Consider the following 12,178-nt stretch of genomic DNA (forward strand, 5'->3'; position numbering starts at 1 on the left):
TAAGTTAACATCCCAAACATCTGGAGGACCAAAGGTTGGAGACCAGTGGTTTAGAGGGAAATTACACCAAAAGGTTGTCTGATTCTGAGGACTGAGAACGTAAGAATTTGTGCAAAGTTGTGCATTTCCTTTCAACTACCAGCCTCCTTGTATATAATGAAATAAAATCTTTTGCAAAGAAGGAATTATAGAAATGAAGTGCATGAATCACCCTTAATCAGGCTGTTTGAGAAGAAGGGTTAAGAGAGAGACCATTAATTTAGAGTGCAAGGCCAGGCATGAATGAAAGGCACAGGATGCCTTCCTTGTTCATTTTTATTAATAATCACAGCTGGCTCTTCCTCTCCTTTTGTGGTCCCTATTTCCAGGATTACATCAGCCTCTTCCCTCTGGATGACACACAGCCATCCAAGCTCATGCGCCTGCTCAGCTCCAATGAGGAAGACACCACCATCCTGTCCAGCCCCAGTAAGTGGAATCACGGTGAGGAACCTTTCCTGGAATTAAAGTGGGTCCAAACACCCACCAGTTCACTATGACATGTTCTATTTCATCCTTCCTTAAGCAAAGTCAGAGCAATACCTTTTTAATGAGTATTCAAATTAGATTGATACAAAGTATGCCCCCCCCCCCCAAAATATATATGTGAAACCATGGATAATAGCAAATCCTATTATTTTCAATAGGATGAATAATAGGGGTAGTGAAAAAAAGTGTAGCTTGTACAGAAGGCTCTGAGTGAATAAGTGAAACCTTGCTTAAGTGAAGCCATATCATAGATATGGGGGTCGTAATATATTTTAGAATATATAATGTTCTTTAAATCAATAAGGCTATATATTGTAACCTCTACTTTCTCCAGAGGAAGTATAAACAGCAGGGAATGAGCAGAAATATAATTTGTTTTGTTCTAAGTACCAATAGATATAGGTCTAAAGTCAGTTGTTTTTAGAGTTGTGTGTGGCACTCATTTCTGCCATTTCATTCATTCTTTTGTTCCTCTTGTTTCGGGCCGGAAGATGAAACGGGAACACACACACGGAACGAAAATTAGCTCAAAACGAAAGAAAGCGGGAGCGGGTACAGTTTCCTTTCCTGCTTTTCATGAACACAATTTAATCTTTTTTTATTAATCCCCCAGCAAACAAAAAGTAAACTTTCATTTACTATCCTCTTCCAGGAGGACATCTCTCTTCCTTATCTGGAAGTGGGCAACCTCCTTAAAGTGCTTTGGAGAGTGCATGGCTCCTCCTCCTTGGCTCTTGGAGCTGCCATCTTGGGTCATTTGTTGCTGCTGCTGTTGCAGTGTTGCTTCGTCTCTCATGCAAGGAAGGCGCCTCCTCCAGCCCCCCTCCTCTTCCTCCTTCACGCCTCTTACTTTAGAGTAAGCCAGGAAGCAGCAGCAACTACCCAAGGCACTGGCAGCAGCTCCAAGAGCTGAGGAAGAGGAAAGAGGAGGGTAAGAGGTGTGAAAGAGGAAGAGGAGAGGACTGGAGGCACCCTCCTTGCATGAGAGGCAGAGGAGAAGGAGGAGGGCGCCCAGCACAGCAGCAACAGCAGCAAGCAAGGACCTAAGGCGGCAGCTCCAAGACAAACCATGCCATTGCCAAAAATGATGGGAAGGGGAGGATAATTCCTACCCCCTCCAATTGCCACCTATTAAAGAAGAAATGAGTGGGGTTGGGCACTGAGCTCTGTGTGTGGTGTGTGTGGAGCATCATTTGGCAGAAAGGAATGGTGCCCTGCCCGCCTCCTGCCTACTGCTGCTCCTGGACAAATTAGAGGGTGCGGTCAGTGGGGGCGGCGGGAGAGGGAATGTTTTTAAGATTTTATTTATAGAAAGAAAGAAAATCGTAAAAATTGGGGAATGGCCCAAATATTATAAAACTTGTTGGGCTAAGAGTGGTAGATGTGCCCTCCATGTGTGGCAATTTTCACCCCTCAAGCCCTAAAACTGAGAGGAACAGGAGCCTGGGAAGGTTGGCCATGTTGGCCCAAAAATTTTTGTTCTTTTGTACCTGGAACAAAAAAGTTCATTTGGAAAGGCACCTGTTTTCGGGAGATGTTATCAAAAGCAAAAAGGGGGCCTTACGAATGAAACAAACAAAACGGATAGCAATAAAGTAAAGTAAATACTTTCTGTATATATTTCAGATTTCAATATTAATGTCAAAAATATGGAGTATGATTTTACATAGGATTTGTGCTACATTATAACAGTAAAGACAAATGTTACTTAAGTAAAATAAACATTAAATATTAAATTACCAGAAAAATAAAATAAGGTGTAAACACTAAACTAATCTGGGAACCTGCTTTTGCAACACAAATGCACAAGACTAATTGTTAGTCCCTACTAAAGTAAACTAATTAAATCAGTGGATGTTAGATACATGTTGTTTTACCAAGTTCCATTGATTCAATGAGTTTGCTCTACTTGGGAATAACAATTGGATTTGGGCCTCAAAAACCTCCATCAGTCCGCCAAGTTCTCCCAACTTCCCTCACCCCATTTTTAAACAAAAAGGTGGTCCAATTTTGGGGCAATTTTACCCCAAAACCAACAATGGATACGTTTTTGCATGAAAACATTCAAAAACATATCCACTCCACCTACAGAATCAGGCCTGTGAAGCTTTTTCTTTTCAATATTGTAGCTGCTTTTGATGTGTTTTTAGGTGCTGCATTAAAAAGCAACACACAAAATGTCATACACACAGAGATTGTTATTTCACAGAGATCATTATTGATTTCAGTATTGATTTCTTCATTTTATACCAAAATGTCAAAGCTAGGTGTGAAAACATTGCATGGTGGAGCAAACGCGATGTTACTTCTGGGTTTAAAAATCCAAATTCATATAAAAGCAGCATAGATTTTTTAAAGAGTTTTTCTGACCCTCTGATTTCAGGCTGGTAGGATGTGTGTGTGTGCATTAAATGAGAAGTAAATGCCAGAAGCAGGAATAGGAGGAATTGTTTGTTTGTTTCTGAGATTAAAAATCATGCTCAAGATACATGGAAGAATAACACACAAATGATAATTTCATAGGTTTTCCTGTTATTCTCAAATCTCAATACATTTTGGGAAACCATTCTGTACAATGGGGTTTGTGCAAAAACACTATTTTTGGCATGTAGGATGGGCAAATAAGATGTAGAAACGGCACACAATTCTTTGTTGAATTCCACAATGCATGAATTACATGCAAGGATGGAACACTTGAATACTATGTTGTTTGTAATGTGGTTTTGTATGTTGTTGGCATCAAATTGCTGCCGTTGTAAGCCACCCTCAGTCCCATTTAGGGGGTTGAGAAGGACTGGGTAGAAATTTTGGAAATAAATAATTAATAATAAATATTAGCACCACTAACTAGGATAATACACTGCTTACCCATGTTTTATATAGATGCAGATGATCATTGTTTATCACCTGGGATTTTTGCCCAGTGAGTCAGAGATCCTCTATGTTTCCATTAATCTCAAGACTTTTGTGTTTGTAATTTTCCCTTATTCCATTTTAGTTATTTGCATATTTTTTTGTTTCCACCGTGACAATGCAATATGTGGGTTTCCACCCTCTAGTTCTGTAATCGCAATGAGCTGGCACTCCTATTTCCTCTCTTCTTTGAGGTATGCGCAAGATGAATTGCAACTAGAAAACAAAAGATGAGCATGCAAAAATGCTTCCATTTTTGATCCAGCTGTGATTCATAACTAGGGAGTTTCAGGATTTCACTTCCTTCCTCCCCAGCGGCATTGCATGTAGGTTTGCCCTTAGAATAACTGCTTTAGAGGAATCTCAGGGTTCATTTCCTTTTTTCTTTCAGAATATATCTAGTTTTCAACAAATAATGTAAAGAGAATCACCACACAGTTTTGTTGATTTTTCTCTTATTCTATTATGAGTTGAAGTGTGATAAAACTTGTTTCAGTCTGCACTGTCATAGAATCATAGAGTTGGAAGAGACCTCTTGGGCCATCCAGTCCAACCCCTTGCCAAGAAGCAGGAAAATTGCATTCAAAGCACCCCCAACAGATGGCCATCCAGCCTCTGTTTAAAACCTTCCAAAGAAGGAGCCTCCACCACACTCCGGGGCAGAGAGTTCCACTGCTGAACAGCTCTCAAAGTCAGGAAGGTCTTCCTAATGTTCAGATGGAATCTCCTTTCTTGTAGTTTGAAGCCATTGTTCCACATCCTAGTCTCCAGATCAACAGAAAACAAGCTTGCTCCCTCCTCCCTATGACTTCCTCTCACGTATTTCATAGGGCGGAGGGAGCAAGCCTGTTTTTGAAATAGTCAGTTATTGATAATGTTTTTTCCTAAGTATATAAAGGACCTAGTAAACTAAGAAAGGTGTAGAGGACAGGAATCTCTTGAAAAATGGGATCACACTCAGCACATGATCACAGATCACTGTCACAAATGGAAATGTCTGTCTTACCTAGACCTGATCTGCTAACATCCCACAGCCATGATAATATTGTTAGCATTTGGATTCAAAATGCTTTACATGCATTATCATGTTGTATTTCCCCCCAAAATTCAGCAAGGTCGGAATTAGTAATCTATGCGCTCTAATTTTAAATTCGGGCCTATGGTTGAGAGAGGATGCTTTAATTGAAGCTACCCAGTTAGAGCAATACACTGCAAAGGCTTTCTTAATGGCTAAGAATCTCAAAGCAGGAGATGGCCTTCTCCTCTCAAGCTAATTATTTCAATAGGATACACCCCCCCCCCTTCTTCTCTTAAATGGGAAGGGGAAATGGTTCTGTGGAAAAATGGATGAGATAGTGGAGGAGAACTGCACTTACTACTGACATACCTCCAATCTGAAAAGTCCTTAGTAAAGATAGGTTTCGAACATTTTTCATTGTTTTTTCAAGATGGATAGCTCATCCCTTTTCACTCTGCAAGAAAATCGAGCAATTACTTTCTTATTTGCAGAGGGAAAATATTTGGCTTGCTGTGAGTTTTCCAGGCTGTATGGCCATGTTGCAGAAGCATTCTCTCCTGACGTTTTGCCCACATCTATATCAGACATCTTCAGGGGTTGTGAGGTCTGTTGAAAACTAGGCGAGTGGGGTTTATATATCTGTGGAATGTCCAGAATGGGAGAAATAACTCTTGTCTGTTTGAGGCAAGTGAGAATGTTGCAATTGGCCATCTTGATTACCATTGAAATGGCCCTGCAACCTCAAAACCTGGCTGCTTCCCGCCTGGGGGAATCCTTTGTTGGGAGGCGTTAGCTGCCATAAAAATTTTTTTTTTTTTTGGTCGTGTCAGGAGCGACTTGAGAAACTGCAAGTCCCTTCTGGTGTGAGAGAATTAGCCGTCTGCAAGGATGTTGCCCAGGGGACGCCCGAATGATTTGATGTTTTTATCATCCTTGTGGGAGACTTTTCGCATGTCCCCGCAAGAGGAGCTGGAGTTGATAGAGGAAGCTCATCCGCCTCTCCCCGGATTCGAACTTGCGACCTGTTGGTTTTCAGTCCTGCCTGCACAGGGGTTTAACCCACTGCGCCACCGGGGGCACCTACTGCCATAGATGTGGGTGAAACATTAGGAAAGAATGCTTCTGGAACATTGGCATACAGCCCAGAAAATTTAGCAACCCAGTGATCAGGCCATGAAAGCCTTCGACAACACAGGGAAATATTTACTTGGTGGCTTCCTCAGCTTGGCTTGGCAGGTGTGGGCATACCTGTGAGCACCATGTAGGGCAGGGGTCCTCAAACTAAGGCCCAAGGGCCGAATACGGCCCTCCAAGGTCATTTACCCAGCCCTAACTCAGGGTCAACCTAAGTCTGAAATGACTTGAAAGCACAAAACAACAACAACAGTCTAATCTCATCAGCCAGAAACAAGTTCACACTTCCCATTTAAATGCTAATAAGTTTATATTTGTTAAAATTGTTCTTCATTTTAATTATTGTATTATTTTAAAGTGTTTTTTGCACTACAAATAAGATATGTGCAGTGTGCATAGGAATTAATTCATTTTTTTTTTCAAATTATAATCCGGCCCTCCAACAGTTTGAGGGACTATGACCTAGCCCTCTGTTTAAAAAGTTTGAGGACCCCTGATATAGGGGAACACCACATAGGAATGATCTTGTGAAGAATTGAGAGTGACAGCCTACATATTCAAATAGACCTGCCAAAGCCTGGTAAAGCAAAAACTCTTTGCCACAATGCTTTGGCATCTGAGTATTCAAGGTAGACACTACACAAGGAATGGGAGGTATGGTTGAAGGGCATTTCATTTCAAGGATTCAAGTAAATGTGTTACACTGGATCCCTGGTCAATCGACTGAGTTCTTTTCGTCTCTTTCAGCAGACCGCACTATGAGCAGTTCATTGTCTGCTTCGCAGCTCCACACAGTCAGCATGAGAGATCCTCTCAACAGAGTACTAGGTAAGCCTTTTCAATTCTAAACAGGTTATGAAGAAAGTTCTATAAGGTTCCAGCTCATAAGACATTGCTTTCTTTCCCTTTCGGCTCTTCAGCCAACCTCTTCCTCCTGATTGCCTCCATCTTGGGAGCCAAGACGGCTGGGACGCACACACAGTTTGTCCAGTGGTTCATGGAAGAATGTGTGGATTGCTTGGAACAGGGAAGCCGTGGCAGCATCCTACAGTTCATGCCTTTTACCATGGTGAGCACTCTCAGACGTCTATGGAGATTTCTTTTGAAAGATAATTAGCAAAACCTTTTTTAAAAAAACTGGTGTTCATTACATCTGAAAGGTGTGTGTCTGTGTTTATTTGAATTCTCTCAATTCTAACCAGCAATTCAAATTTGTAGTACATGACTCAACTAACTGTAGCACTTTACATTGAAATTGACACATGAATGCATGCTTTCTTAATGAGGTTGATAGCACTATGTAACACTATTTTTGTCCCTGTGTTATAAATGTCATATATACATACATGTATGCAATGCACACATCTGCAATTGTAAAATTCATCCCAGTTTTAGAGATGTTTATACGGGGGAAAAGTTCGTCTTAGAATTGAAGAAATACAGTAACTTTCTTTTTTTCCTATTTGACTTTCCTGACACTAGGGGGAGCCATTTTGTCTTGGAGTCTATAGATTCATTTAAGAACATATACTTGTAGAAAAGCAGTTGGATAGCAATGCAATTGGGTCCATTGTAAGCGATGGTGCCTCATAGAAAGTCAGATAATATGTATTGTTAGAATGCATTTGGCAGAGATACCCCAACTAGAGGTTCTAGAACAGTTGTTCCCAATCTTTTTTTGACCAGGGACTACTTTGATTAGGGACCATTCTCCAACTTTAATACCACTCTCCAACATTATTACCAAAAGGGTTCCAAAACAGTTTTTGGTCAACTTTGGATTTGGTTTGGTTATTTGGGGTGCTGATTCAGAAAATTGTGTTGGATAGACCACATCAGCTCTAGTTTCTGTACAGGACACATGTCATCCAGTAGTTGCCATCTCCTTGCCCACAGAAAACCATATTTAATAACCCTTGGCACTATAAGAGGGTTTCATGAGAACAGTCGGTCTCATTGCAACGATGTAGTAATTGTGACGCTGCAGATCAAATTTTAGTTCTTGTGGACCACTGGGAGGAGGGAGCAAGCTTGTTTTCTGCTGCCCTGGAGACCAGGACGTGGAACAATGGATTCAAACTACAAGAAAGGAGATTCCATCTGAACATTAGGAAGAACTTCCTGACTGTGAGAGCCGTTCAGCAGTGGAACTCTCTGCCCCGGGGTGTAGTGGAGGCTCCGTCTTTGGAAGCTTTTAAAGAGAGGCTGGATGGCCATCTGTCAGGGGTGCTTTGACTGCAGTATTCCTGCTTCTTGGCAGGGGGTTGGACTGGATGGCCCATGAGGTCTCTTCCAACTCTATGATTCACTGGTGGTCCATGGGCCACAGGTTGGGAACCACTGTTCTATACAGTCCATATCATAATACTTTAGATACTATCAATCCCATCATGGGGTAATTTAAGACATATGTGGGTTGTTGTAGTTTTTTTCGGGCTATATGGCCATGTTCTATAGGCATTCTCTCCTGACGTTTTGCCTGCATCTATGGCAAGCATCCTCAGAGGTAGTGATATAGTTTATGAATTGATATTGTTTATGAAGTGATAAACAATATCATCTACCTCTGAGGATGCTTGCCATAGATGCAGGCGAAACGTCAGGAGAGAATGCCTCTAGAACATGGCCATATAGCCTGAAAAAACCTACAACAACCCAGTGATTCCAGCCATGAAAGCCTTCGACAATACATTAAGACGTAAGTCTTCGTTGGGGATACATCCCTTCCATGGCTACAGTGACCTCTTATATTTATTAATTATTTATTTCACAGTTTTCTATACCGAGCTTCTCAACCTCATTGAGGGACTCAGCCCGGTTTCCAGCCATAAAAAACATATACACTCATTAAAATATCATATATCACAATTACAAAAACAACTTTTAAAACACTATATATAAAACTACAGTGGTCAGTCGTCCTATTAAGATGGATCTACATCAACTTCCATCCAGAGTCCTATGGTGTTGTCTCATTCATCGAAGGCCTGACTCCACAGCCACGTCTTCACCCGTTTCCTAAATGTTAGGATGGATGGGGCAGTTCTGGCCTCCAGAGGGAGAGAGTTCCAGAGTCGCGGGGCCACCACCGAGAAGACCCTGTCCCTCGTCCCCACCAGGCGCGCTTGCGAGGCCGGTGGGACCGAGAGCAGGGCCTCTCCAGATGATCTTAATAATCTTGATGGTTCGTAGGGGAGAATACGTTCGGAGAGGTAAACAGGGCCGGAGTCGTTTAGGGCTTTATAGGTCAACACCAGCACTTTGAATTGTGCTCGGAAGCTAATTGGCAGCCAGTGGAGCTGGTGTAACAGTGGAGTGGTGTGCTCCCTGTACCCAGCCCCCGTTAGTAATCTGGCTGCCGCGCGTTGGACTTGTTGCAGCTTCCGGGCAGTCTTCAAAGGCAACCCCACGTAGAGAGCGTTGCAGTAGTCTAAGCGGGTAAATCCAAGCACTTCTCTCTCCCCATCTTCCAATGTTGTCAGGTCCTGAATAAGCCTTCTATTGTGCAATTTTGTCAATGTATTTGAGAATTGTTAGTGTTACTATATCTGTTTGCTCAAGAATTGTATTGAATTGTATACAAAATAAGTCATTTCCTGCTTTTCAGGTAATCATTTTGGAGACAGCATTTACAGATAGAATAAATAAACTATTTAATAAGGAGCCGCGGTGGTGCAATGGTTTTTTAAACCCTTGTGCTGGCTGAACTGCTGACCTGAAGGTCGGCAGTTCAAATCCGTGAGAGGGAGTGTGCTCCTGTCTGTCAGCCCCAGTTTTTCATGCAGGGACATGAGAGAAGCCTCCCATAGGATAGTAAAACACCTGGGTATTCCCTGGGCAACGCCCTTGCAGATGGCCAATTCTCTCACACCAGAAGCGACGTGCAATTTCTCAAGTAGGTTTTGACACGATAAAAAAGCTATTTCACAAACACACACACATGCACTATGAGAAACAGGTTATATTTCTGGATAATACCTATAAAAGTTGTTTTTTCTTCTTATTATTGCAATGGTAAGAAAATGACTCCACTTAAAAGATGACCTCACACACAGATCCCGCTCCTGAGCTGTTTCTGCTCATACTTGGTTGTCTCTGTTGCTTCTTCTTTGATTTCATTCTCTGCTTTTATTCCTGGGCAGGTCTCGGAGTTGGTGAAAGCGTCCACAATGTCCAGCCCCAAAATCGTGTTGGCCATCACAGACCTCAGCTTGCCTTTGGGCCGCAGAGTGGCTGCCAAAGCTATTGCTGCCTTATGAGCCTCCCATGGACAGAACTCTATGAATTCGGGCACTGTTTTAAAGTTGCCACGTAGCATCTGTGAACTGCACTGCAACAGACAAAGATGAGTGAGAGAAGATTATGAATTGGTCTCAGTTTCTCCTATGAAGTCCTTTCAGTCAGACTTAGACCCGCAATGGATGGTTGCTATCCCCAGCTTTATTGTTCTTCATAAACAATATCACTGCTTCTTGACATCATGACATTTTTCAGAATGTGTCTACTAATATTAAGTTATTATTTCTCGTTTAGTTTTCCTGTTTATCATTCTGTTACATGTATTGTTAAAACATGTCTCCAAAGCATCATTTTAGTTGACATTTTATCAGTAGTGATCAAAATGATTGCAGAACTGCCATTTAAAAGCACCACAATAGCTTTTTTTTCAATAAGAGGCTGCATTTCACAAGGTGACCATGATAATCTAATGGACTGTCAATTTTCTTTGCCTTTGTGTATATAGCTATTTTTTGTGAAGTGATTATATTTTATAAATTTCTAAATTTATAAGCCGCCTTCTTTCTGCTTTCTAGAAATCCATGGAGAGTGAGTAAATTTGTGATAAAAATTCAGCTGTGACTTTTTCCTCACTATGAAGATGGAAAACCATAGAGAAACAAAATCAGTATTGAATTATTCTCATTGAGTTCCAAGTTCTTATAGCTACAGAACTGTTGTTGTTGTTCATTCGTTCAGTCGTTTACAACTCTTTGTGACCTCATGGACTAGCCCACGCCAGAGCTCGCTGTCAGCTGTCACCACCCCCAGCTCCTTCAAGGTCAATCCAGTCACTTCAAGGATGCCATCCATCCATCTTGTCCTTGGTCGGCCCCTCTTTCTTTTTCCTTCCATTTTCCCTAGCATCATGGTCTTTTCTAAGCTTTCCTTTCTTCTCATGATGTGGCCAAAGTACTTCATCTTTGCCTCTACTATCCTTCCCTCCAATGAGCAGTTGGGCTTTATTTCCTGAAGTATGGACTGGTTGGATCTTCTCGCGGTCCAAGGCATTCTCAGCACTTTCCTCCAACACCACAGTTCAAAAGCGTCTATCTTCCTTTGCTCAGCCTTCCCTATGGTCCAGTTCTCACATCCGTCGGTGACTATGGGGAATAACATTGCTTTAACTATGCGGATCTTGGTTGCCAGTGTGATGTCTCTAGTCTTCACTATTTTATCGAGATTGGACATTGCTCTCCTCCCAAGAAGTAAGCATCTCCTGATTTCCTGGCTGCAGTCTGCATCTTCAGTAATCTTTTCACCTAGAAATACAAAGTCTGTCACTGCCTCCACGTTTTCTCCCTCTATTTCCCAGTTATCAATCATTCTTGTTGCCATAATCTTGGGGTTTTTTTATGTTTAGCTGCAACCCAGCTTTTGTGCTTTCTTCTTTCACCTCAGCTCCTCCTCGCTTTCAGCCATCAAAGTGGTATCATCTGCATATCGAAGGTTGTTAATGTTTCTTTACCCCAGCCTTGCATTCATCAATCCCCACACATCGCATGTGTTCTGCATACAAGTTGAATAGGTTGAGTGAGAGCTGCAGAACTAGACTTTGAAATCCCAGTACCAAGGGCGAAATAGAGTTGCAATGCTGAACATGGTCTTGAGAGATCAAAGTGTGGGTGGTTTTTTAATGTTATGCTACTTGGTTCAATACAAAATAAGCATAGAGAGTGGGCTCTAGCATCTGCTTGGAGTTGGTTCTACGACTTCCAATAGATACCAAATCTGGTGATGCTCAAATCTCATTATAGAAGCAGTCCCTGAGTTATAAGCATCGACTTACAAACAACTCATAGTTAAGAACAAAGGTGAGGGAACAGGAAATGAGGAAAATCTACCCCTTTGAAGGGAAATTCACTCCTGAAAGAGTTATGGTAAAAAGGTTTCTCCACTGAAATTTTGTCACTAATCCTTGTTTCCGCAACAAGCCACGTTTTTCAAAATCCAATTATCAAAGAGACAGAAAGTGGGGTGAAATCTTCTGAACAAGGGCGCAGACAGCAAAACAAACACCACCCTTCCCTATACTATCCAAAGGATGCATGTAGGTGTGTGTGTGTGGAGTTACACCTAACAATACCTGTTCTGACTTGCATACAAATTCAACTTAAGAACAAACCTACATAATTTGGGGATTGCCTGTATACAATGGTATAGTAAGATGGTGAATAACTCAAACAAATGCTAGAGGGAGCATGAGCATCTGTGAAATTGTGGGTGTCTACTGCAGGGTATGCCTGCACATCAGATATTGAACTAAGAAACATCAAGACTGGCTTGATGAAAATGATAACGAAATCC

At 41.7% G+C, this 12,178-nt stretch overlaps 1 protein-coding gene across 4 annotated transcripts in view; it reads left to right on the forward strand.

The window, feature by feature from the left end:
- MED24 (mediator complex subunit 24) overlaps nt 1-10,442 on the forward strand; it is an 80,317-nt gene extending 69,875 nt beyond the window's left edge. The window contains exons 23-26 of one of the 4 annotated variants that reach the window (XM_060781051.2): nt 369-483; nt 6,341-6,421; nt 6,514-6,662; nt 9,736-10,442. In XM_060781051.2, the coding sequence (XP_060637034.1) occupies nt 369-483; nt 6,341-6,421; nt 6,514-6,662; nt 9,736-9,852 (462 nt within the window). In that variant the 3' untranslated portion in view covers nt 9,853-10,442. The remainder of the gene's footprint in view (nt 1-368; nt 484-6,340; nt 6,422-6,513; nt 6,663-9,735) is intronic. The other 3 variants (XM_060781052.2, XM_060781053.2, XM_060781054.2) reach the window with 3 other exon arrangements.
- Nucleotides 10,443-12,178: the final 1,736 nt, after the last annotated feature.

The sequence above is a fragment of the Anolis sagrei genome, chromosome 6 (genome assembly GCF_037176765.1).
Source record: "Anolis sagrei isolate rAnoSag1 chromosome 6, rAnoSag1.mat, whole genome shotgun sequence".
Lineage (NCBI taxonomy): Eukaryota > Metazoa > Chordata > Lepidosauria > Squamata > Dactyloidae > Anolis > Anolis sagrei.